General features: G+C 39.3%; 1 protein-coding gene across 1 annotated transcript in view; it reads right to left on the reverse strand.

The window, feature by feature from the left end:
* The window catches only part of WIF1 (WNT inhibitory factor 1), a 65017-nt gene that overhangs the window by 19147 nt on the left and 18103 nt on the right, over positions 1-27767 (reverse strand). The window contains exon 3 of the mRNA XM_070494328.1: positions 5806-5914. Within this exon, the coding sequence (XP_070350429.1) occupies positions 5806-5914 (109 nt within the window). The remainder of the gene's footprint in view (positions 1-5805; positions 5915-27767) is intronic.

Genomic DNA, 27767 nt, shown 5'->3' on the forward strand with positions numbered 1-27767 from the left:
AAAGGGAGAACAAGTCTGTTATATTTTTGAATAGAAAAACTGCAGGCAATCTTGGAGCTAACTAAAGATGTGGCATCTTCATCTTCTTCGTAACAGAAAAGCTATCCCTAACAATTATTTTACTAATCTAAAATTATGTTCAATTAACATTAATATGAAATATTTTCCTTCTTAATTTTTTTTTTTTTTTTGAAGATTAGCCCTGAGCTAGCTGCTGCCAATCCTCCTCTTTTTGCTGAGGAAGACTGGCCCTAAGCTAACATCTGTGCCCATCTTCCTCTACTTTATACATGGGACCCCTACCACAGCATGGCGTGCCAAGGGGTGCCATGTCTGAGCCCGGGATCCGAACCGGCAAACCCCGGGCCACAGAGAAGCAGAACGTGCGAACTTAACCATTGCACCACTGGGCCGGCCCCTCCTTCTTCATCTTTTAAAGATCTAACCCACTCTAGGTTTAAAATTGTGCTTATTTTACTTATATATTTATAATTCCAACCTGACAAATTCAACTTCAAGTTAAAAATGAACACATCAAAAACTCCCTTAGTCCAGGTGGGAAAGTTTTACGCACATATATCTACCCCTTTAGAACCAGGAGGCATATAACCATCATTATGGTCTGAACCCTATCATAGGATGATTTGGAAGGAACGAGGAAATAAAGTTTAGGAGTTGGGAGGTACCTAGTTTATGAGTCTCAATGAATTAACTTTTAAAATAAAAGTAGAAATTAATGAAAGGTGTAAATTAAACTAAGTACACTTTATCTTTCAATTTTAAAACATGAAATGGAAATTTTATTTCCTTTTGTGCAAACTCTACTTGTCCTCCTTTCTGCTTATAAATTTCATCTCTAAGACCATTCAAGTAATAAGAATTATAACTAAACATCTTTTAAATTTTTTCAAAGAATTTTGCTTTAAAAAAACCAAACCTGCCTTTAGGCAGGCTCATCTTCAGCAAATGACTTTTGTGAAAACTGTGCTCTACCCAAACGAGATTTCTTTCAGTGCCCAAACATGCGCACGTCCACGATGCCCCGACTGCACACCCCGCCCGCTCTTGGAATATTCTTCCTCCTCTTTTCTGCCTAGTGTTCTCCCACTCGCCTTTCAAGACCAAAATTAAAGACCACTTGCTCTCGGTAGCGTTCCCTAACACCCCCCACATAAATCATTCCACTTATATATTTCACAAACACCTCTTTATATATGGTGGCGTTCCAGTATAATGATTTAATTAGGATTCTGCATCCTTTGCTAAGGATGAGATTTTCAAAGGCAAGGACCATATCTTATTTGTTTTTGTCATCTCAGCACCTTGGATATTGTGTGTGACAAACTAGGCATTGATGGACACAAAGTATTAGGGGAGACACACTCAGACATGTATACACTCAGGCACACACTTGCACACACACGTGCACAACTGCACACACACACACACAGAGAAATTCACCATAGACAGTGGGAGATACAGAGAATAAAATATTAATAATACCCACTCAGAAAAACACACGCACAAGGAAAAAGAGACACGGAAGGCAGAAAAAGCACAGGCTCTCCACCTCCAAGGAAGAACAGAAACGTGAAAGCTACATTGTGTTCTGCAACAATAAACATAAGAGTAGAGAGGCACTTTTGCCAAAAGCTAGATGAAATTAGGCCAGATGCTATGAATTATAGGGCAGTCCAGATTGTGTAATCTAAACCGAGATAAATTAAAACAAGTTGGAAAAACGAAGGCAGCCTGAACACAGCTCACATGGCAATCGAGTGCATACTGAAGTGCAATTGATTGCACATAAACTCACTCTGATATAGAAGTAGATATTTTGATTAAACACCTCTTCCATTCTGAGATGGGCATGGTGCTCATACAGCCTCAGCTCCCGGTCACGCGACCCACTGCCCTTACAACAAGGGCAGAGATGAGAAAGGCGGGCCAGCGCTCACCCTCAATATCACATGATTCTAAACCGCTACACGATTATAAGTCATCCGCCACAAACTGTCATCAGTGCTCCAAGCTGTGCTGACAGCCATTCACTCTCCCAGCATATACTACTGAGCACCACTCTGGGCTTCACATTCTGTTAAGGACTGGGGTCACTAAGAAGAAGATGGTCCTTCCACCACTGGCACCTACTGAAACATCTCTAGACATCGGATTCCTGCAAGTCCTGGTGGAGAAACACCGCTGCTCTGCTGCTTTCCTGGTAGGACAGATGCAGACTGTTCAGAGATAAAGCTGGGCTGCAGGGAAACTGTTCTTTGTTGTCCAGCTCGGTGATTTTACTGACCCAGCCCGCAGTTTGTAGTTCCTGCTTTTGCTCTCTTCAGATGCCTGAAGGCAGGCACTTCATAACTGTTAAAGATCAAGAGTTTTCTTTTTTCATGCAATGTTTGGGCATATAGGAGTCTGTGGGATAAAAGAACAGCTTAGCAGCTTGGGGGTATAAAACAGCCCAGTAGAATAATGAATGCTACCTGAATGCTTAGGAGCAAAGACACACTGATTTGGTTACTTTTTTAATAATTCAAGGTACCCTCACTGCTCCTACTGTGGCGACTGAGCTAATTAATGAGGCTAATGAACAACCGCCCTGCAATGGGCTAAAATTCCCATAAATGTCTTGCACCTGCATTTCTGCAAACAAACCCTACATCTGCCTCCCAAAACCGATGTGTGGGGGGTGGAGCTGTACATGCAGAAGGGTGTGTGTGTGTGTTTGCACACGTGCGTAAGTCACCTCGTCCCAGAGAAGGCTTTTTTTAATCTCACTTTGCCCAAAGCATCATCCAATTTTCCCTCTAAATTTTATTATTTATAAAGATTCCAAATTTCTAGAAAATGATATTTTTATCTAAATGTGACCTATTAAAATATTCTCACATCATATGTTCAAAATCTTATTTTTTTGATATCCTAAAAAGTAGGATTTCAGTAAGCTTTCCTCATTAGACACAAAAAGTGAATAAAGCTTAGGATACAGGCTTTAAGTTAGAAATCCAAAGATTCAAGATTTATTGGAAGTTGAGCAAGTGTTATTGTGTAATTAATTTAATTAATGCATTTTAATGGGTTACAATGAGTTTGTATTCTTTTAATAATCAGAAAAAGACAAAGGAACATATTCAAAAATATAAAATGGAAATTGAGAGACAAGTTATGTATTTGTTTTATTCCTATTGCTTCCACAAAAAAAAGAAGAGAGAAAAAAATATGATCAGGACAAATTTGGTAGAAAATCATCTTCAACTAAAAAGGAACGCCATGTGACATGGCATAGACTGAGTAATGGCTATATCCCAAGAACTTGGTGGTCAGAGTGTCTTTCTTATCTTCATGATACGGTGAAGCCCCAGCTATGCCATCCGAGTAGAACTGGGATATCCCTGTCTCTGGAATGGGATATCCTTATCCTTGGGGCTACAAATCACAGGGGAATGAGTCTCCAGAATCCAAGGCCTCATTCTTTCACAGGCGCTTCCTAGGCCCCCAAACCCATCTGGATTGGAAGCAAATCTTCTGTGAGAGCTGCGAATCAGACCTGCAGCACTGAAATGACCTAAGAGAAACTCAAATTCACATCTTCCTGTCTACACCCGCACTGGCCTTCATGCCACGAAATTAGAAAAACTCCGTGCTTAGTTAGTTCCCAACTCTGACAGTGCTGGGATGTGGCAGTGCAGATCCACTGGAAGTAGTAAATAACCACAACCCGAAAATGGACTTTGTACAGGTGCCTGACTTCCTGGTTCTTTCACAGATTTAAATTAGCTCCTAATGAGAGTTTCAGTTGACATCTGACAAAATTATTCTAATGTTCCTGTAGAAGAATAAGATTAGTTTTGTTTTTTTTTTTAAACAAGAGACAGGGTTATGTTATCAGTTATTTTAAAGTATTATAAAACTACAAATATTACAGTATGAGTACAAACAGCAAACTCTAAAACAAAGCCTGTGTGAAGAAGAACTTCACGTGAAATAAAGAGGAAGTCTTGAATCAACTCAGTGTCTCAGATAGGAAAACTTGACGACTCAGAAAAATAATTCAGCTTAGAGCCCAACTCACACTATTGCTAAAATAAGTTTTTATAAAATACTAGAAGCGTGTGTAAGTTATCACTTAATGGGTCTCTAGTATAGGAATTAATTTCCAAGCATAAAAGTAATGGGAAAAAAACACAAAGGAAAAGATAGCTTTGACCACAGAGAATTTTAAAGCCTCTGCATACCCCCCAAAAATTATTTAATTAAAAAATTGCTATGAGGTAAATATTTAATATATAGTGACTTTGAAAATCAATAAAAGAATGTGATTACTTCAATGTAAAAATGAGCATGGTATACAGACATTTTACATTGTCTGACATAAGACAATATTTCTTATCTCAATAGGAATAAAATAAATCATATGAAAAGAACAGTGAGAAAGCACTTTTCACTTTTTAAGGCAGCAAAGCAGATAACACGATTAATAACCTATGCTGAGGAGGGACCAGTAAGCCAGGCGCCCCCCACACTGCTAGCCAGGGAACAAACGGGCACAGCCTTTGTGGAGAGTAACCTGGCATTTTGGCAATTTGTTCTAAGAGCCTTTTTAAAAGTTCATAGTTCATATCCTTTGACACAATAATTCTACTTCTAAGAATATATTTTAACAAATTACTGAGATAAGCTCCACAAGTTTGACATACACATTAATCCAGTTCAGTATTTTCTGAGTGCCTGCTCCATTCTGGGCCCTGCGTTGGTGGTCACGGTGAGGAAGACAAGCAGGATCCTTTAAAAAGGATGTTTACTGTCATATTTCTAGTATGCAAACCCTCAAGACAATCTAAGTAACACACAATAAGGGCATGAGTAAATAAATTATGGGATGTTCATAAAATGGAATATTATAAGGGCATTAAAAACAACTTTTGGAAAAATCTATAATGACATGGGAAAATGTTTATGCTAAAATGTTAAGGGCAAAAATATCATGAAGCAAAACCAAACATATAATGTCACCACCATTATGTAAAGATATAGATTCATGGACTGGAAGGAAATATTTGAACATGTTAACATAAAGTGATCTCTGGATTTTTCCAGAAGTCATAAAACCTGGGTTGAGTCTCAGCTCTACTGCTTACGAGTAATATATGACTTTGGGAAAGTTAAACTTCGTAAGTCTGAATTTTCTAATTTGTAAAATGGAGCTGTAATGCTGGCCTTGACTCCGTACCATAACTCAAACTAGATAATGCATGAATGGGCACTTTGTAAGATGAAAAGTTCTAAACAAATATCACATACAATACTATTATTCTCTTAGCAAGAAGGATGATTAGCTCTGAAAGTCTGAACTCCTTTCTCCCACTTTTCCATGTCTCTTCTCTTCTCTACATTCTTATTTAATACAATGCTCATCCGGGGGAAGTTTTTCTTGACTTATCCCATTTGCCTTTTTATCTTTGCCACATTTGTGTGCACTACATTAATCCACCCTTAATAGCCAGATATATCTCATCTGCTCATTTTCTTCCTTTCTTTTTTAAATCTGAAACCATTTCTGAACTGGAGTTATCCAGGGTTTTTAGGAAATTATAAAACTGCCATTTCTTCACTCCCTTCCTAATCTTTTGCCCCAAAGATACAGGGATATAACAACTGAGCTGCCTTAAAATAAGCAGACCTCTTCAGAAAAACATGCCATAATCCCTCTGATGGCTAACATCTGGCTCTTAAATATTATTTCTACCACCATTCCATTTTCAGTGTAAACCTTTCTCTGAGATGAAGACCACCCACCTGATGCCTTGTGAGGCACGGTTCCCAGCAGAGGGACATTGACGGTTGGGTCTGCCATGATGCCTTTATCCAGGGAGCGCAAAGACAGGAATTCATAGAAGTATTCTGCCTACAACAAAAGGATTGACAATCAGGACCGCGGTGACCACGGTGAGGGAGAAGGCAGTGCTCAGCTCATCATCCCTCTGATGGGGGTGACATCTTTCACTGCAGGAACTCTGGAGCACGCGTCATCTAAAATACGACGTGAGGCGTAACTCACCCTTCTGGGTTTTAGAACTCTAGAATTAGGCTCTCTAGAGAGAAGTGATCCTTAAAAAAACGTTAGTAACAAGCATCCAAAATATCTACAAGGAAGCTCTTTAGCTTAAACGATACTATTTAGTTGCTGTCTCTTAAAAGGATTGAGAAAAATGCTCTTAAGGAAACAAGCGATGTCAAGACAATGATCAACTAGCCCTTAGAAAAGCCATCTCAGCTTCTTGGGTCATTCCTTAATTCTTTTCAAATCTGAAATGAGTCTTTTGATCAGAATTTGGAATGCTCTAATAAAAAAGAGATAATTAAAGCAGCAATCTACTGGCAAAAGAAGATAAAGTCCAAAATTTAATGATCTTGCTGTTAACATTCATTTCTCAGTCTCATTCGCTTTGAAAGGTTTATATTTAGGGTCTCAATTTAATTATAGGGAGAAAAGCCTAAAAATGCAAAAACCACCAGCACAATATGACAACAAGCCATAAAACCTTACATTGTAAACATTTTCATTTTCCCACTAAGTCTAGTTGAGAAAATGATTCCTCCTCCTTGAACAGCAATGAAATACTGAAAGTGGTGACGCATAATCCCTCTGCAGAGCTTTGATGCTTAACTGATCCCCAACTGGGTTATTAAAAGGGACTGTGAAGGAAACAACGTGTTCTTGCTTAGGAATAAAGAACAATCAATTAATAGTGCAGATGCCAAAATGATAGTTAGGCAAGTTGAGTGATTCTGCATTATCTGTAGAGAAATTCAGGATTTGGATGGGTTGATTAACTATATTAATTACATAAACATGGGCTAGAAAGAGGTTTAAAAAATAATATGGCCTTTCTTATATACAGTATAAAATTTATTTTCCAACGTGGAAGACATTAAGATTTACATGGTGGACATTCACCAACTTTCTGCGTTAAGTCATGGGATCAATGTATCAGGCATCAAGGACTTCCTATGAGGATGATAATGCAAAGGGGCGAACTCAGCTGCTGTAGGGACATCGTCTACACTTGTCATGAGTTAAGAAACACTTCCTGGCGTCACTAGACCAAAAGGAGCACCTTTATTGATGAAAGTCCCTTCTTTGAGTTGTGGCGTGGTTCCAGAAAACCACTGTGAAGGGTTCCCTAGGTGGGTAGCAGAGTTCGTGAATTAATTTTATTAAATTCATTCACTAGGAGAGCCTTGAGGATAAGGGGTCATAAGTCAGTCAATTGCTACCTTGTCCAAGGGAAGGCAGAGGACTGTAAGATGTCTGATGAAAGGAGTGTCATCAGGAAGGGTCATTCAACTTGGAATGAATGCCTTTGACAAAGAGAACACTATTTCTGTCCTTGCAGGAAAACCAACAACTAACTCTCTACTCATAGGTGGAATATCCTTCTTGCACTTTTTTGTAATGTGGCAGTGCTCATGTAACAATTTGATTTAAATCTCTTGCATGTCTTCTCATGCTTCAGGAAAACAACATTCAGTATTAAAGTAGCTTCTGAATGTCTCCTTCAAAATATTTTGCTTTTTTTTTGCTGAGGAAGATTTTTTGAGTATGGCTCCATAAAGTAGGTCAGGAAACATGGACTTCTTTATATTTAATATCAGAGTTTATCATTTGCCTTGGCATGACTGCTCAACATGATTCTGCTGGGTTTAAGGACTTCTCTGGACAGCCAAAATGATCTTATCAATAACGAATTCACAGTAGAGGTTTTAAGGTATCTCTTTGGTTTCCTTGAGAATCAGTAAACATCACGGTTTTCTACTGCAATTCAAGACTGTATCACAGGGCAGGTACTAGTCCAAACCGTTTCTTGCTTGGATTTTACTAGCAAAAGGGAGTTGCAAGAGAAAACCTTTTTTCATTTGTTCGTCTTTCTTTTTGAAAACAAGAATGATGCTGTAATCTCTGAAATACATAATTTCCTTCCTACTTGGTATATTTTTTAAAAAGAAGTTTGTCCATGTATTGTTTTCATTGCCTTCTTAAAAATTCCAACTTGAAAACCTGTTAGAAACTGACCAACTCCTTGTCTCTGATCTTGACCCTGACTTCTTTTCAAGTTTCACTTTGTTATTATAAAGAGATCTACCCAAACCACCAATACCACAAAAGTATTTCTACAAATAAATTATCATCACCATGAGGTAGAGATGACATATATTACTCATTTAACCTAAGGGCTAAAATATTTTCCTCAAAGTCATAGAAAATGGCTGATGAAATAAGTGATAGATTTACAATGTCATATTCTAACTTCTAGACAGGACTTTCTGTTTTTACTTTATTTATAATATAATAAATATCCTTAGTCCCAAACCTTTCCACTGGAAAAACTTATTTGGGAGCAAATAAAACCTAAATTCAATGCCAAAGAGAACAGAGAGCTAGCTTTAAAGTTTGGGAACAAGCTTCACAAATCGTAGATTTATTGCTTCGATAAAAGGAACTCAGAGGACGAGCTGTAACAGGGAGGTTGCATATTGGAGAGCATGAAACCTGCATTAGGAAAAGTACATTTTGTTTCATTAAATGACACCAATGGAAGCTCAGGTAGAAGTAAGTAGGGTGCGTATTTGGGAAACACATGAAAAGACTGCCTTGTATTCAAACAAAGAATGAGTCTATTCAGGAGAATAATTCACTTCTAAATTAAGTTGCTGAAAAATCTTGCTGGCCTGGTTTGCCATGCAGTAAATTTTCTTTTCATGGAGCAGTATAAAAGACACCCAAATATTATCAAGAGAGGAGTGCTGGGGCCATTTAACTTGCTTCCAAGTGACTTGGCTGAATATTAGGGTTGTTCCCCTCAGAAGAGATGAACACATCATTTAGAGATGAAGACATCATTTAAACAACAAAATGAAACAACTCATGAGGGCTTCATTCCAGCAGTCTTTTTTGGGTAGACATAGAGAAAGGAAGCAGAGAATTGCATTAACCACTGGGAGGAATGGAGCAAAACCATTTCTTTTCTACCTTTGAAGTTCTGGGTTTATGGTGTGTTCTTAATCTAATAAGCACAATAATTATAGGAGCCTCTGAGTTCAGAATCAAAGGTTCTTCATAAAACCATGGCTCTCAAACCTCTTTTAACTTCATGTATCTCGATGCTGACCTACGTGCTTATGGGAGAACACTAAAACAATAACACTATCATGTTTGTCCCAAAGAAAATTTCAGGTGGTTTACAGATACAAAACATACAGATGCCTTAAGGTTTAAAAATTTACAAATCATTGTTGTTGAGTGTTTTCTATACTCAACTGCTGTTCATTTAATACTCATAACAATCTACTATTATTATAGTGTACAAGTGTGTTCAGATAGCCAGGCACTGAGTGCGAGAATTACTAAAGGGACATAAAATATCTCCAACACTGTATGTGAAGAGAAGAAGAAACCTACTAAAATAACCAAGAAAATAGTTCGGTGTTAAAGTCTCAAACAAAACAAATAAGCAAGCCAAATGCTTAAAATAATCTGACACCTGAATGTCGACACCCAAAATTGCAAGAACTGACATTCTTCCTCAGCATTCTTTCTTGTCACCTCTCTGCAAAATTTCATCCTTCAAACTCAGAACTTGTTATCCTTGGATTCCGTGGTATTCTGCTGATTCTTTTCCCATGTCTTGATTTCCCTACATTTCCTCATTACCTCACCTCCTCACAGCTCATGATCATAGAAAATCGTTAAGACTCAGGCCTCAGCTCATCTCTCTTTATGTTCTGTGAAAATTCATGCACCTTCGCAGATTGAACTACTTCCTTTTGGGCAATGATGCCCAACGTGAACCACTCACACTGCCTCATGGCCATGCTTGTGTGCATGGAACCAAATTCCTTATCTTCCCAAACCAGCTTCTCCACCGGATTTCTTTATATCTGCCAACAGTATTGTCATTTTTCCAGTAACAAACGTACTGAACCTGAGTCGTTGTTTCTTGCCTCTACCTCATCTCACAATAGCCAGACACCAAAATCCTATCCTTCTCCTTTTACAGTCTCTTTTGATTCTGTTCCTTCCTTTCATCCCCACCATTTCCACCCTAACCCAACCTTCATTCTCTCCTATTGGCGTTATTTTAACATTTTCTGACATAGTCTTCTTGCCTTCTTCTTTAAAATTCCTGCCATAATTAAACCAATATATCTAATTATAACATCACTTTTGCCATGTCACAATCCTTTCCTGTCTCCCCTTATCTCAAGGATAAGGCCTTTAGCATGTTAAGTGTCCTCCACAGTCTGCCTCCGAATTTCCTTGATTTCTTACTCTTCCCCAATAGGGATCCTCTTCTGGAGCTCAACCGGCCTGCTCTGAACATACCATAGCCATGTCTATTCCTATACTGACCTGCAGTAGGATTTAAACCCTTAAACATATACTTCCATGTATTATTAGGAAACTTTTCACCTGTGTACATCATGTATTCTCATACACATTTTGGATTCTTTGTGGGTAAGGATGGCATTATATTTTTTTTCCAACACTTTATTGAAGATTCACTCAGCATTGTGCACAAGCAAGGTATTTAACAAATATTTGCTGAATGAATGAATGACCTACTGAGAAGCATCCAGATGCATCAGCGTAGTGCATTCCAGAGCACATTGTTGTGGTGAAATGGCCCTAACCTCTGATTCTACTGACAGGCAGCAGCTTTTCTGTTTTGGCAATTGCTAAATTACTTTTATGGGTCAAAAGATTCTTTCATTTTGCTGTGTGGCCAGTCACCACAGCATACACAGAGAATAGAGAACAAATTCAAAAAACAGAGCAATTCAATGAACATTGACATTTGATATCCAGCCAATCTGTGTGTAGTTGGTAACTATTTTATGCTTGTTTTGGGACAAAATCTTGGCAACGAAGCTCCCAGAAAGAACGTAAGCAGATGCGTAGACAAGGTCCAGTTCCGAAATACAACTTTGTCCAATGCTCTTCTGGTTCATATTTGGGTCTCTTCTATAAGTTACAGACGTATAATTGTAATTACATGTAATTTATATAAATTTAAAAGTTTATAAACTTTGTAAAATTGTAAATTTAAATAAATTTTGCTTTCTGTAAATTACAATATGCAATTGCAATGTCACTATGGCATATCTGCAATATCAACAATGACTTTTTTCACTGCCTTCTTTTGAAACTGGCTCCAAGAAGAACTTGTTTCAAAAGCAAAAAGGAAAAGCACCTTCTCATGCAGAGTAGTTATTGAATTATTTCACTGCTCCTGGCTTCAACTGGCATTGGAATGCACATTGTTGAAAGAGAGGATCTCCATCAGCCCAGCTCTTCTGACCTAGTAATCATTTTTACACACACTAGCCTAGGCCACGCACTCAGTGGGCTGGGTTGAGGGAGTGAAGTTATTGGAATATAATGGTAATATTAAAACTGAAAATTCAAGTAAACACATCCAGGATCAGGAGAGTTTTGTAAACTAAAACTGGCCGGAGATCACACGGTTTGGCTTCACATGACTCTGAAATATCTAAGACATTTTCCGTTTTTTCCTCCTAGGGTTTGGAACCACCATCGGCCATGTAAACCAGAAACAGTCTGGCTATCTGACAAACCATTGGCTAGTCACTGTCTCTTAAGATTCCTAATGAGGGGGAGCAATGCAATAGAGAGCAAAATTGCTATTTTGTATTAGATAAAACCAAAAGCTGGGGTTTTTTAACTTTTATTTTTTAAGGGAGGAGTAGTAAGGAAGTAGAAAGGCAAAGCATTGGGTAATGGAAAAGGTTTTTTTTCAGTTCTTCTAAAGACTGAAAAAAAGGGTATCAGTTTAAAGACAAAGTGGGCTCTCAACAAAATACAGCCCTATTCACCACACTGCTTTCACCAGATTGCCAAAATTTTCATCAAAAGGGCAACGTAGGCAGCAGTGGGGCATCTGAAGCTTCATTCTCCTTTATTCCAGGGCTTCTGGGACGAGTACCTCCTCTTCACAGTGAGCCTGCCCTAATTCAAGCATTTGCAAAGTCACAGGTCAATGCTACCCTAAAAATTGGGCGCTAGGAAGAAGGAAAGTATTGGGTAATATTGGGTGGGGTAAGTTAAAGGACCCAGGAAAGAAAACTTCATTACAAGTGATGTGGCTGGCACTTGGGGGTCTAGGGATAGTCGAAACAAGAGGTATGGAAAAGAAACAGTGTGGAAGAACTTGGGGGCACAGCTCCAAGTTTCCCTTAGTTGCTAAGGCAGAATAATTATTGGAGAATGCGGAAGGGCCAATAAACCAGCAGTGTAGGGGCGGGTGTTTTCAAGGAGATGGGAGAGGGAGAGCCAGTTCCGAAAAAGGAAAGGAAATATTTTATTCTTTTCTTCTCATCTCAAGATTTATATCTGAATATTTCTTTTCTTAAAGCTTTAGAAGCAGTCACTGGGTATTCATTTATGTGGAGGGGGAGAGAATTGTGTTAAGAGCTACTTCTTTAATGATAATTTAATTACTATTAAATTATTATTAACATTATTGAATTATTATTAATATTAATTATCGAATTGTTATGAGTAATTACCCTTACACTCATGCAGCTCATTTATTCTTCATCAGCATCTCATCCCCTGTTCTCTCCATGCAGTTCACATGTGGTGTATTTCAGCACATCACATTTTTTAGGACAGAATGACATTTATAAGATGTACAAATGAATTTGGATAGCACATATAAATATCTCAAAAAGGGCAAAATTAATATCCCATTTCTTTCAGAGTTCATTATAATGTATAGTTCTCTCTAAGGGTGGTGTATTTATTTCATTCTATTGATAAAAAGTGTTTGAAAAATTTTAACTGACTTAGAAATGTCGGGAGATATTCTCAGTGATGGCTTTCAAAATATTTAACATTAGATCACATTTTTCTTAGTTTTAGCTTCAGGTAGTTTTCTGAGATTCTTTAATACATTTTTTATTGAATCCACATGGACAGTATTAACTTACTTCTTTGATAAAAACCAGAAAAAACCCAGACTTTTTCCCTTAACTTTATGTTTTGAAAAAATGCATTAAACTGTTTTGGTAAAGGTTATAAGATATGCCTTAATTTGATTTCTTTGTTCATATAATTGCAATTTCATGTGTCAGAATACTATGTTACAAGACATACTCCCATGACCAGTTCTTCTATTTAAGAGCTAAGCAGAAAAAAAAGTCTATAATTCCATAGTTACAGATTTACAAAGTCCAAAATTTAGGGAACTAGTCTTACAAGCAGAAGATTCAAATAATAGTCATCACTATAATTTTTTTTATACTTCAGAGAAAGCCATTGCCAAGAACATATAGCACAGTTAACCTTTTTAATCTTCTAAGCTCCTCTAGATATTTACTATTTTAAAATTGTTACTCAGACGTGCACCATTCATCCTCTTTAAGAAAAAGAGAAACTGAGGCAGAATTGAAGCAATTTTCTGGGGAACACTGATGATGAAAATCCATAATCAGAGGACCAGCTAAATCTATGTGGCCAACTTCAATTGCCCCCTAGGACCCCTAAGCAATTCTTTTAAATGTCCCTAGTCTCTTCCTTCTCCTACACACAACCATTCCATCACTTCCCCAAAGTCCTCTGCCCCATTCCTGCTATCTTCATTCAGTTGATGGCCATATCCTACTCACAAAGAAAACAGAGATTGCTAGATATGAATTCTCTCAACTTTTCCTCCATCCACCTATAAAGAGGCCATATCCACATTCCGTCTTTCTTCCTTCCCATATCCTCTGAGACTGGCTCCTTCAATTATGTCAACTTTCCTCATGGATACTAATGTGATGAACAGGTTAAAAGCCCAACCCTGTCTCTACCAGGCTTTCTTCCTTTCCCTCATTGCATTGCTTCCAGAGGAGTCCAGACTCAAAAATGGTCTCAGTTTTCCTGCCCATCAGTCTTCAACTCACTACTGTATGGCTTTTGCCCCATTACTATTAAAATGTTTTCATTAAATGTCACTGATGACATCCAAGTTGTTAAATCCATTGAGCACTTTTCCATCTTAGTCTCTCCTGTATTCTCTGAAATTTTGTATTATAATCAACTTCTCTTTCTCTTCTTTTTTGATCTCTATACAGCAACAGTCTCTTTGAGTTTTCCTTCTCCTTCTCTGAGCAATCTTTCTCTAATGACCTTCACATGCTTCTCTCTCTATAACTGCACCTTACAAAGAATTCTGAATGTGGGCCCATGCACCAGAGCTTTTATGTTCATATGTATATTGTAACCACCCCTGACGCAGGAAGGGTTAATAATCACTGGAAAAGGCTTGCCAACAAACTGTGACCTGGAGGTGAGAAGGCTGGTTAGCCAAAGACGGGTAAGATCTCCAGAGGGAGGCAACCTAAGCCAGGCACAGCCGCCCAGGACACAGATGGAGACATGATATCGGGAGCAGGAGGGGCCGTTGCCTAGGAGGCCTTGCATGCTCCAAGATAAGAATATACAAGCACAGCAAAAACATGATAATATCAAAACAGAGACCGAGGGAGGGCTCCTTGAGAAATCACTAAGAATTCTTGGCATCCTCTAATTACTTTGTCCAGAACACTTTGTGTATGTTTAACAGATGTAAGCTGTGTATATATTGAAACGCTGGTTATAATAAACCCAGAGTGGCCATCAGCCCTCTCCGCATCTATCCTGGTGTGTACATTGGATCGCGACACCGACATATATGACTATTTTTCTGGGGAGAGCAGATCCTTGCTATCATCACATTCTTAAAGGAGTGCATCACTCAAAAAAATGTTAAGAACGACTGCCTTAAATGTTGATATTTCTAGGAAACAACTTCTGGTCTGTTCTTCTTGCTTCTGTTCTCTTCTTGGGGTATCTATCTGTTTCCATGACTTTAATTTACACCTATATTTCAGCAACCTCAAATTTTTTATCTCCAGTTTTCACCCTTCTTCTGAGTTCTAGACTCATATTGACAGCTGTCTACCAGACATCTCCCCTTGAACTTAACATGTTTGAACCAAACTTATTATTGTCCCAAACTTATTATTGCTTTAGATAGCAAGCACTATATACCTGACCACCCAAGATATATACTTGGCAGTCTTTCTAGACCAACTTTTTCACTAACTGCCTCCACAAACTTCACCGATTTCTCAAATTTATTTGCTTCTTTTCCTTCCCTTCACTACCAAACTTCACACATTTTTCACCCATGCTCCTGTAATTGTCCCCTTACCTATCTCCCTATTAACTCATGACCTCCAGATTTATCCCCTCCAGTCTACCTTACCATCCAGCTTTTCTTGCTAAACGCCAGCTGGACCACAGGACTGCCCCCACTTAAACCCTTAACGATTTCTAATCACAAGGAAAAGTTTAGCTATAGCTTTGGATCCGGCTCTGCCCACCAGCCTCTTTTCTCACGTCTTCTCTCACAAGTCTTTGATCCAGCCATACCAAGGTTTGAGTCATTGAACCACCAAGCTCTTTCATGAACCCTGCCCCTTACTTTATGCTGGGAATGTTCACTCCCTGCCCTTGTCCACCAAGAAAATTTTGACTTGTCTGTCCAGGTTCAGGTGAAATGTCACCTCTTTGGTAAAACTGTTCTCCTCCAGAGGCTTCTTTCCTGTACTCTCCTTTATCTTGACTATTGTACTTATACTAACAATGTATTCACCTGTCTTTCCCATTAAACTCTCCTCTATGGCAGGGACTTTGTCTATTCTTATTTGAATCGCCAGTGACTAACATATTTTTTGTGTGTCAAAAACTATTTATAAAAAAAGAAAACAAGCTTTAAGTGAAATTAGTCATATCCTAAAAAAAATAGGTAAATCACGTCTTACCGTGTCCAGTCCAAGTCAGGAAATTTCTGACTTTAAATAAAACAGCAGCCCAAGTATGCCTGTGAAGCCTTGACTGAGAGAGGTAGACACTGGATCCCAACCATGAGTCAGCAGGAAGGCGGAGACACTGGGGCCATGCACAAGGAGACCAAGCTGGTCCTGTGCTGCCTCCCCACGGAGGTAGCCAACAGTCCAGATAACAACACCCACAGGCTCAGGGATTTTGGGTGAAATCTGGGCTACAGTCAGACCAAGTTAGATTGAATTCTAATTCCACTACTTATTAGTTCGCTTTGGGCAAAGTCTTAGCATCTTATTCATTCAACACATATGTATTGAGTGTGTCAGGCATTAGGCATTATGTGTGCCTTTGATGCCAAGGATGAGTGAAAACAGACCTGGTATTTGCCCTTATTGAGCTTGCAGGCTGAAAGAAAGTTGATCATAAACCAAATAATTAAAAAATTAAGACTGTGATAAAGTGCTTCATAGGAGAAGTAGGCAGTGCTTTGAGAAAATGTAAATCAACTTAGATTAGAGTTCAGGAAAGGCTTGCCTGAGAAAGAATGACAGAACAGATCTGCTTAATGAGTGGAAGTTAAACAGGTGAAAGAGGGGGCAGCATTTCCTACAGAGAAAAGGTCAGGTGCATAAGCTCTGACAGGACTTCAGCAGGTGAGGAATTGAAGGGAGGCCCGCACCTACTTTGTTGCAAAGATTAAAATAAATAATGTATGTAAAGTAGGTAGCAAATATTGGCAGATAGTAAGCATTCAACAAATGGTAGCCATTGTTAACAGGATCAATACACAAGTCCCTTATTAGTGGGGTGTGCAAGCAGAAGTTTCTAGACAATGGTAGAACCCATAGGAAGAAAGGAGCAGCCTGGGAATTTCTGGGTGTTGGGGCTGGAGGAGTGTGATCAAGGGGGTCCCCACAGCCCTGAGCCCTCAGCCATGTGCCGTGCGTACAGGGAGAAGAGATCAAAAGGAAAATAAGGGCTGGGAAAATCGTCTAAGAAAATCTTTTCTTCTTCTGTTTATTGCAGATGTGGGTTTACAGTTCAATTTAGCATATACAGGCAAAATTGCAATTACTTTATTTCTTTAGCTTTAAGATAAATTAGAAACGTTTTATTGAACTATAAATTTACAGGAAATTTAGAGGCTAGAAGAACAAGTAAAACTATACCACATAGATGTTATCAGGAAAATCCAGGCTGTGGGCAACCCTATAGGCCCAAAATCAGTCTCCCCAACACAAATTCGAAGGAATAACAAAAAGAGAGATGGAAGGGAAACCTATAGGTTGAAAGAGACCTAAAGGATTATCAACCATTCACAACATGTGGGCCTTATTTGGATCCTCATTCAAACAAACAAACCATTCAAAATGTATGACATTTATGAGAGATAGCTGGAAATTGGAACACTAACTGGATACTTGATTATATTAGTAAATTATTTTTAATAGTTTTGAGGGTTTTTTAAAAGTTCTTATGTTTTATAGATACACACTAAAGTATCTGTAGATAAAATAATCTGATCTGTGAGACTATTTCAAAATGCTATGGGAGGGAGGAAGCGGGTGGGGAGTATAGATGAAACAAGACTGGCGGTGAGTTGAATCTGTGTGATGGATAAATGGGTGTTCATTTTCGTATTCTGTCTGTATTTATATATGTCTGAAAATTTCCATAATAAAAAACTTTTTAAAAAAGAAAAAAAAAGCTCCATATTGGCATCTGCATTGAATGAAGAAGCTTCCATTCACAGAGAATAACGCACCTGGGCTGGATGCTCATACTCATGGCTCCCCACCCACTCTGGTCCAGCCACACTGGCTTCCCTACTTTTTCCTTAATGTGCCAGGTACGCTCCCACCTGAGGGACTCGGCACTAACCGTGCCTTCTGCTGGGGTGCTCTTCCCCCAGACAGCCACACAATTTGCTCCTTCAATTTTATTCTCATCTCTAGTAAAATGTCATCTCATCCAAGCGGCCTTGCCTGTCCATCCTCTCTGAAATAGCCAGCCCCATGATGCGCATTCTTGTTTTCTGCTTTATTTTTCCACAGAGCACTTATCATCACTTGATATATGTCCAATTAAACATTTAAGAAATGATGTGTCTCCTCGTCCTCACCACGTGGAAAATAAGCTCCATGAGGGCAGCACTTTAGCTCGTGTTCTCTGCCACATGCCTGCAGCTAGAGCAGCGCCTGGCACACTGACACTGCTCAGTCAATACTTATTGGATGAGTGAAAGAAGGAATGAATAAAGAAAGATCTGTTCAATATCATGACTTAGTCTTCTGTTTATGTTTCAATTTGGAAAAGGTTTCTTTATTAATTAATTGGAATTCATTTATTTTAAAACCGTTGCCAGGATCAGTGCTGTAAGCACTGTTGGCTGAAATTGATCCCTAGGGTAAAAGGCAAGATCTAGGAAAATCAAACGTGCTGTTGGAAATATAAGCACAGAATCATTTCACCGCAATGACATCTTACCTACATGTGATTTCTTTCTATTCAAATAGTAATACAGGAAATTGGTTGTAAGGGATAAAACATTGAATTTAATTTAAACGGAAGCAAATACTCTTCTTTCCTTAAGTAAGTTCAAGCAGATCACATTATTATCAGAGTTTCTCAACAACAGGGACTAAGAGGTCTCCTGTAGCTCGTGCCTTGCCTAAGACTGTACTGGACAACACAGGCAATCAATTCAACTGACTCGAAACAGGGCTTTCATTTTAACATACTACCTGTTGTTGTCTTTGTCAGGAAAGTTTCCATGTCAATGCAAGTAGGTGAACGTAAGTGTTAAAAAACTTGTAAATGATTGAATAAATATCTGGCAGAAGAGCACGTCAGCAGAAGGCGTAGGTGGCACCAAGTCCCTCAGGTGGAATGGTACCTGGAACCATCAGGAAACAGCAGGGAGGCGAGTGGGCGGGGCACAGTGGGTGAGCACCCCGCCACAGGGGAAGCACTGCCCTCCCAATGTTCCCAGGGGAGGATCCCAGGAAAGAGCCCAGAATGACAAGTTCAGCTCTAAACATCCTCTGGCGCCAGAGTTAAACACTGTAGGTGACATCAGCACCCGCTCAGATCTCTTGTCTCTCTCTTCTCCAGGCCCCCACGGGCACCCAGCCTTGCAGCCCTGGAAGGGCGGGAGGTGACGGTGAAAAGAGTCAATGTGGGGTCTTCCAGCCTGCAGCTAAGGGAGGGTCGGAGTTTTAACTATGAATAAAGATCAGAATTTATCTACTACACAAGAGTGGATATTTTAATTACTGAAATGAGAAGAATCTTAGAACTAATGTAATCAGAGGACATTTTATCATCTCTGGCTGACTGGAGAAATTCCTGGATCTGCCTGGGGATTCATCCAAAGGCCCAGGGAGAAAGCAGCCTACATGGAGGGGTGGGGGGGCCGCTGTGAGAAAGAGTACAGATTGCTGTGCATATTATTCACGAAGGCATGCTCCTATTTGATGTAGTAGTTTTAAACCCTTAGATCCTTGTATAAGGATTTTAAGAGCCAAAGAGGGGGCGGCATATTTTCCATTTGTAATGTTGCCCAACCTCACAGTCTTTCTATTTTGCCCACTTAAAACATGCCAGAATATTAGGACAAATCTGAACTCTCCCTTATTGCTTTTTACTTATTTCATATTACATATTGGCTTTCTCATTTCTAAGCATGATTTCCTGTAAATCCTTTAGTACTTGCAATTCCCCTTCCTAGATGTAAACCTAGTTAATGAGAATCACTCTCTTCCGAGAGCACAGTGAATGACAGCACTTTACAGTTAAAATCAACAGTTATGGGACAGATGTGAGCACACACCACAGTTAGTCAAGCTGATTCATTAAAAAAAAAAGGCACTTTAAAGCTGAATCAACTGTCATCTTTTGCTGATGACTGCTGATCCAATGTGATGAGAGAAAGTTCACGCACGTGGATGGGTCGATTCAGCTCCCGGATGGTCTGGAACATCGTTAACTCATACAGACTGATCCTGGCTGCAGTTCAAACTTCGAAGCCTTTGTTCTTGGGGCTCAGAGGACGGCTTTGAAGTTCAGGATAAAGCTCTTCTAACACACCATTACCAAAGAATAACCTTTTGATTATGATCTCATGAAAGTATAATCAATAACTTACATAAGTTAAAACCATGGCAAACAGTGACGGTCCTGTAATTGGACCTTTACGAATTCCATATGTTACCATCTCTGCATCAGCTGGCAGTCTTGCATAATACATATACCTCTTCCCCAAACATAGCCGTGGAACTTTCTTAAAAGGCTATGAAACTTTTCACAGCTACTGTCAGCCTTGAACTCTTCAGGTCCCTGAGCTAGGGCATGGGTACCTAATGGGTAGGATTTTTGGTAACCTTAAAAGCATATTTCTCCCAAATCCAATAGACACTTATTAGTGAAAAGCAATTTAATCAAAGCCAGCAACTTTTTACTTAATTACATGGCTTGTGTGCTTTAAAAAATACATCAGGGAAAAAAAGACTTTTCCAACAAAACGTTAAAAACATAAGTGGAAAATATATTCATTCAGCAAAGCCGTGCTCTCCTGTGAAGTTCTCAAATGACTGGGACCTGGCTAGGAAGCCATTATGTCATTATCCACATTATCTACGATTTATATTTACTTTTCTCTCTCTCTCTCTAGTTAAGTTAAATTACATTATTACTAAATTTAAAATGTGAGTGTTTAGTGTACCTTAACTGGCTTCACTTTGGGAAGAAGAGAAGTAAGCACCCAAGAGAAGATTTGGGAAGAAAAGTGCCCAACCCAGGGCCACAACAGTTAAAACAAACAAACAAACAAACAGACCAACAGAGTTTTCTGATCTATTTAAGAGGACAAAGAAGTCTGAATTGAAGAAACACTTAACAACAGAATAAAAGATATCCAAATAAAGATTAGTTCCATCTTTTTGGACTAAACATCAGATCTTTAAAGAGAGATGAGAATATAAAGCCAAAAGCAATAAATAAACAGGTGACCCATCACAGAAACTATTGTTGCATCTTGGGCCCTCCCTACAACTATTACTGCCCCCACCCCCACACTGTCACCTTATTCACTTTTGTTACCTGATATCATGGAATTTTTTTTCTTTTGGAACATATTTGAAAGTTGCCAAAGCTAATTTCCAGCAAATTTATATACTTCCAGATTCCTTAGTTCAAAATAGCCCTGCTGAAGTAATCTTTCTGACCCTATGGCCACTAAAGAGAACTTCACTTGTAAATATGTTACTAGCTTTCAAATTAAAATTTGACTTACTGACTCACAATGCATTCATTGTACTCATCTACAGCAAAACGTGATATTTGGCCCCATTATCTCCCCTACTTGATTACAATTCCTAAAGGCAGAGACCATAACTATTTACCAATCTATTTCAATTGTCCAACTTTATTTTACAAAAGTGATTTCCAATGTCTTGGATACACACAAAAAGAGACGATCAAAGAAGACCAGTAACACCAAAGGAGAGAAGGATCAGGCTTTTAGTATCTTCAGTTTAACTGTTTTCTTTTAAGAAAATATCAGTGAGCTGGTTTTGGTCCCCAGCTGTGATAGAGGATAACAGGCTACACAAAGAGGAAAAGAAATAGACCCACGGGAAAACTGGATGTACAAAAATCAGCAAGATCGATATGATCTGAATCATGACTTGTGTGAATGTGTGGAAAGTAAAAGGCACTGAGAAGTCGGTCTCCTTTATGCACCTTTTTTCTCTTTTGGGGTCTTTTTGCAAAGAAAAAGGATGGCTCTGGAAATTATCGACTGGTCAGCATCAGTATCTGTTCTCAAAGCTCTTCTAACACCCAGAAGAAGATCCTAGACTTCAACACAGAGTCACAAGAAGCAGTGACTAAACTGGTGTCCGTCCTCAGAAGAGAGGACAGGAAGCAGTGGAGAGTCGACCTCCATTTCAAAGTCAGCACCGGCTCCTTCCCGCAGTCGGCCAGTCAGCCTTCACAGTTCTGTGGGGCGGCTGAACAATCCATTTAAGAGCCACACCCAAAGCATAAACCCAGTCAGCCTGGTGTACACACTGGGTGGTGTTTTATTCAGACTGATAGTGGAAACCAATTTATTAGATATTCTTACTACTGACTTTTATAAACAAAATGTGAAAGTGTCCACAAAAGTGTAGACTTTCTTACATTAAGTAGATTTTAATACTCTGGAAGACACAAGTATCCAAAATGCTCTTAACCAATTAAAATACGACACCATTAAAACTAGAATAACATTTGCAAGGACAAAAAGCCAACCACTGAAGCATAATGGGGCAACTGAAACTAGACAAATCAGATCTGGAAAAGCCTCATTTACCACCAGCTGAACACGAGATAGCAATTTTATGCTATATGGAAAAAGTCAACTTGATTATGAAACTTATTGTGAGTAAAATTCTTCTCTCATGTCCTGCATTAGATATAATACTTGTATCTATTTTAAATGATATGAATGTATCAGAAGGATTCAGAAAAGCATATCGAAAAGTTCACTGAAACCATTTAAAAGTCTTACAAAGGAGTGTTTTTGAGAATTAAGCATTCAGATTGGTTACTTTTCCCAGTTCATTGTTGTCTAAAGTTCTCGACGGGTTCCTTTTTTTACATTATCGTTCTGGAAAACCAGTCTTACTTTGATGTAAACGAATTTTTGCCACGTGGCTGTTGTTTGCAAATCCCCAAAGTTATGACAAAAAGAAATGAGATTTCACTGTAGCAAGGAAGATTCTGGATGGATATAAAGTGTGGGCCACCAAAATGACGAAACTCCAAATTTCAAAATGACGGCTGAGTTCTCACGGAAGGTAAAGATCTGCCCTGCATGCTCCTGTCAGAGCTGAGCTCCCTTCCGGTTCTGCCAATCCATGGTTGACCTTAAGTCTCCTGCATTCAGGACAGCCTCCCTGTCAAGATATCCCCCCTACTCCTCCTGCTCTGGACCCATGCACTGTCTACTTCTTAAATCTACTTCTTCCACTCCCAAACTTTATCATGTGTTCATGCAACTCTGTATCACGCTTCCTGATCCTTCCAAAGTCACTTTGTTCTAAAAAAAATCAAATCCTTCCATAACCTTTATTTCTAAATTATCTCCCTCCTAGAGAATAAATATTTCCACAGAACTCTTTCCATCAGCCTTTTTAGAATCACTGTGGCATGATCTCACGTATTTCTGTCTTTAGTGTTTTTCCTCCGTTTTCTTTGATTGTGCCATATCACTTTGGGTGATATTATTGGAGGAAATTAAAGTAATAGGAGTTCTAGTGCCATGGGGAAAAAATCATGTTTATTAAATGGAAGAAGAAGGAACGGGAGAGGGGTCATAACTCCAGGACTGGTGGATTCTGGAGGAAAGAACTCATCTCCCAGAAAGAGCCAATGTTCTAAAATGAGTTAAGAGAAGGACAACAGAACGTAACGGTCACTACACGCCGTGCTAACGTAATGTCTTTCTTCTTCCACAGAGAGTGGATAAAAGATAAGGCCCATCCATGTACACAGGCTTTTAGAAACAGATTAACACAGGGTCAGGCCAACTTTTCAAAGCCATGTAAAAATGGTGCTATTTTTAAAGATATATGCTATCTGACTATTAAACACTTTTCAACTCTCATTGAAAACTCCACGTCTGTAGTTTCTTCTCATGTTGTTGGAATTTCCACAATATGGGATCTCAGAGAGCTTTGTAAACAGGTCAGTCTTCACAAGGCCCCTCTTAGGTAAAAAGATGGAACGTGACACTTTAGAGCTGGAAAAGTTCTAGGAGCTCATGTGGGGAAGCTGAGGGCCCGGGGAGGTTAAGTTACATTTCAAAGATCCATTCATCAGGACAGGCCCAGCATGCTTTCCGTGATACCGCACTGCCTCCCTGCCAACCACATCCATTATGCTGACGTCGAAATCAAAGGGAAAAGCCCAACACTGATATTAGCCTGAGATTTGGGGGACTGCCATTGTCAGTGCCCACCGCGGCGAGATACTGCCTCACAACTGAACATTGAAGAGTGTGTGTGTGTGTGTGTGGACTGGACTGGACTGGGTAACACAAAGACAGATCAACATACTTCCTCACACTCCATTCTGGGAGAAAACTTGTAGGCGATTCTTTCTTTCCACATTTTATGGGACCATTGAAGTGTGACGTGGTGACGTTGCACTTTCTCACAGCCTGAAGTTTCAGACTGAAACAAAGTGGAAGGCTCTGCTCCGGCTGTCAGACGATATGTGCTCTTTTGCCAGCTCTGTTGCTAACTCCCTCTGTGATCCTCCGAAAGTTGGTCATCGTCTCTGGTCCTTGGCTTTCTCATCTGAAAACTCTATTAAGATTCCTTCCCTTCTAAGAGTTTATGAACCTAAGTGGAGGCAGCCCTTGACAAATTCTTCCAAGGTTTAACACAGAGTCCCGAGCATTTGGGAAGAATGTGGTTCATTCTGCGTAGATAACTAGGTAGAGAATTGGGCTCAGTAGAGTTAGCTCTTCACGTTAACGTCTCAGCATATTAGTTCCGTGCACTTAGTGATCTCAGACCTAATGAATAACCTTCTCACAGACACATGCAAACCTGGAAATTCGGTGCACAGAGATCCCTGAATGCACACTTTTGCCTTTGTTAATTTCTGATGTTTTCAAAATGCATGAATACATTTTGATAACCAATTGACAAGATTACTTAGTACGATCAATGCAATGGTTGAGAACGATTTCCCTCCGTCAGCCCTGCCCACTTCCCTTCTGCTTGCTGCGTGTTCACCACAGGAGATTTTGCTCAAAGGAAGCACGTGAGGGCCCCTTTCTTTGAAGTGGCTGCAGAAGATGCTCCGCAGCAGAGAAGCCAGCAGTTTACAAACAATAATTTGTGTCTACCTACCAGGCTTTTTTCCCCCCTGAACCATTTTACTCCACAGAGAGCAAATTCAGCAGGAGTTAACGGACACTTCAAAGGCCGAAATACAGAGTATTTACTCAGATATCAAGACTGCTGGTTCAAGCGAAACCAGCTCTTTGGCTGCCTGAGTCCTTTTTCTTAGACTCGCCTCTATTAACCCTTTCCCCCTCCAGTTGCAAGTGCAGCTCTGGGAGCTCTGATCAGCAGGTTAATTTGTCTTCCCCTCTAGTGGAACACCCAAAAAAGCATATTTATTTCCTCAGAGTTCCCTTATTTTCATAAATGTAGCAAATACACCATTCTTCTTAGAAAGTGCTACATCCTAGCCACTGATGACAGTAACTCTCTCAGCTTTCAAGTTGATCGACTTGCTAATCCCACTCTGCCTTGCCCCTATGGACGTTGAGGAAACGACACCACTGAGTGTTGGGAGAATAAATTACTTAATATATTTAAAAAATTTTAAAGAGCGTATATGAAAAAAAGTTCCAAACACTGCTATTTCAAAATATTTCTGGATAAATATATCTATATATGTACATGAAACATTCAGAGAAACTCATATAAATGTTTATTCGTTCATTTAAAATTAGTAGAAAATTGTTTCCTTGCTCTGTTAAAAAGGAACTACCTATTTTATTCTTGAGAAATCACCCAACAGTTTTGTACTTGTAGACTAGAAGTATAATTTATCATTGCCACCTAGCTGAAGAGTCCTGCATTCCCCATTAATAAGCATCCTCTTGCAGAGCCTTTTCCCTTGATGAACCTTAGCCTCCTCGTGTGGAAAGGGAGGAAAGCCACTTCCTGATTCCCCACTGCCCCCTATAGTATGAAACTCCCACTGAGATAGACTTGCCAGAACTTTAACAAAAACGCAGGCACAAATCCACAGCCACCAGCATCATTTGGAAAGCTTCATCTGGAGGTTTAAAAAAAAAAGCCACAAAAGAATACTGAAAAGGGCATCCTTGCATAATCCCATTGGAAGTATGGAGCAGCCATAACAAGCCATTCAGCAATACAAGAGCCTGTGCAAGGATCGCACACTTTGACTCAGAAACTCTCCTGTTGGAATTCAGTCCTAAGGAAGTAATCCTAATCTGGAAAAAGTTTTACGCATCAAGTTGCTCTTCCTGGTGTTACTTATAATAGTGAAAAATAATCAAAAGACATAATCAATATAGGATAATGTTTAAATAAACCACAGAATATTGTGCAGCTGTTAAAAAAATCACACTTCTAGAATACATAATAACATGGGAAACTGCCCTATTGTCCTTAAGCAAACAAAAAACAACAAAGGACACAAATTGTTACTTCATTGGAAAACACTGGATGGAAAAACACCAAAATAAGAACATTTTCTTAAGTGAGTTAACTCTGTATGACTTCCCCTCTCCCATTCTTCTTTCTTCTTTTCTGTATTTTCCAAAAATTTTTAGAGGCTGTACTAGTTTATGATGGAAAAAAGTAATGAACTTAAAATAAAACTCTGTAAGGATTCATAAAAAGAAATAGTTATACTCAGGAAATTAAGTACTGCAAACTCTAATCAAGTCCAGCATATGTTCGTAAGCGAGCAATGGGTTTCGGAAGTTATAATTACTACAAAGGCAATTCGCAATGTAAAAACCTCGATTTGTAACAGAGAGACAAGATCTCAGAGTTTATTTCTCAGTTCTTTGTAAAGAGTCGAGCCAGGAATAAATGTTATGATTATTTAAAAAGGAGCTACCCGTGGGGGAAGGTCTTAAAGAGTAAATATTAGTAATATGGCTGTCCTGCCTGCTTGCTTCAGAGTTTAACACCTAAAGTTAATTTATTAGTCAAATTGAGTGGACTGAAACCAAGCTAATAGGAAACCTGGAGAAAAATTGACTAAAATAGATTTTAGTAGATTTTATTAGCATTATTCAGGCAAACAGTATTTTGAAAAGTTAATTCTGCTCAAAGTTTGTTTTATTTTTTGTCACAATTAACCTATTATCTAAGCTGTTTTTCTTTCTGTGATGTGAATTCAATCACAAAACCAACAACAATGCAGAAATGATAATGACTAACAATAAATCACAGACATTTGAGAAGTGAAAGGAAGTCCCTTATTTTACAGATGAGAAAGAAAATGAAATACTTGTCTCAGGTCCCAGATAGATGGTGTGGGAGCTAGGCTGGAAGCCAGGTCTCTGGAGGCCATCTCAGTGTGACACTCTGAGTTCAGAGGGCGGGACGCCATCCCTTACAGTGGAACCTGGGCGTCCTGCCAGCATACTCCCCAGCCTGGGATCCGGCAACCACCTTTCTTTGGCCTCATGGCTCCCACTTAGCTCTAAAAGCTCATTTACACAAAGGGAAGAAAAGACTCTACTTTTTCAGTGTCTTCTATGTGTCAGGTACTTTGTACACATTATGCAGCTCCATTATGCTGCCACTGTAAACAGTAAATTAATTATTTCCTTTCAGTACTTGAAGAAACCGAGGCCCCAAGAATTGAAGTTGATCAAGATTTGGCCCATGCTGCCGTTTGCCTGTCTGTAATAGAAATTTCTCCCACTGTTAGGCAGCTAAGACAGAAAACAGGAAACATATTCATGTTTCATGAATGTATTCATCAGAGCTCTCCAGAGAAAAGGAACCAATAGGATGGATGGATGGATGGATAGACAGAGAGATGGACAGATTTATTATAACGAATTGGTTCATGTGACTACGGAGGCTGATACGTTCCAAGATCTGCAGTCAGCAAGCCGGGGGCCCAGGAGAGCTAGTGGGGCAGCTCCAATCAGAGCCCAACAGCCTAGGAATGAGCAAGCCGATGGCATACGTTCCAGTCTGAAAGCACGCAGGCTCAAGACCCAAGAAGAGCCAGTGTTTCAGTTTGAAAGCAGATAGGAGGAGTTTCCTCTTACTCCTGGGAGGGCCAGGCTTTTTGTTCTGTT

Source organism: Equus asinus, chromosome 22 (genome assembly GCF_041296235.1).
Source record: "Equus asinus isolate D_3611 breed Donkey chromosome 22, EquAss-T2T_v2, whole genome shotgun sequence".
NCBI classification, from domain to species: domain Eukaryota; kingdom Metazoa; phylum Chordata; class Mammalia; order Perissodactyla; family Equidae; genus Equus; species Equus asinus.